This window comes from Pterocles gutturalis, unplaced genomic scaffold, assembly GCF_000699245.1.
Source record: "Pterocles gutturalis isolate BGI_N339 unplaced genomic scaffold, ASM69924v1 scaffold31926, whole genome shotgun sequence".
NCBI lineage: Eukaryota > Metazoa > Chordata > Aves > Pterocliformes > Pteroclidae > Pterocles > Pterocles gutturalis.
Genome location: NW_010106515.1, coordinates 69,779 through 70,065, shown reverse-complemented (window position 1 = coordinate 70,065; position 287 = coordinate 69,779). Strand labels below are relative to the sequence as shown.

The 287-nt window shown below is 55.7% G+C and overlaps 1 protein-coding gene across 1 annotated transcript in view; it reads left to right on the top strand.

Annotated features, from left to right (window-relative positions):
* Nucleotides 1-92: 92 nt before the first annotated feature.
* DRGX (dorsal root ganglia homeobox) overlaps nucleotides 93-287 on the top strand; it is a gene marked incomplete at its 5' end in the record, with an annotated part of 13,679 nt that continues 13,484 nt past the window's right edge. Inside the window, one exon of the mRNA XM_010087819.1 lies at nucleotides 93-219. Coding sequence (XP_010086121.1) covers nucleotides 93-219 — 127 coding nt within the window. The remainder of the gene's footprint in view (nucleotides 220-287) is intronic.

Here is a 287-nt window from a genome sequence, read left to right as displayed (position 1 = left end):
CAGAACCCTCCCCGGGGCAGCTGGACAGACGCCCCCCCGGGACAGCAGCTCCCCGGCCGGGCCAGCTCCAGGCCGTGCCCTGCCCCTGACAGATGTTTGCTCGCTCTCCTCCACCAGCTCGAGGCCCTGGAAGCCGTTTTTGCTCAAACCCACTACCCTGATGTGTTCACTCGGGAAGAGCTGGCGATGAAAATCAACCTCACGGAAGCCAGGGTGCAGGTAAACATTCTGGGGAATTATTTAACTCTCAGGTATTCAAACTGGCAAACTTTTTTTTTTTTTTTTTT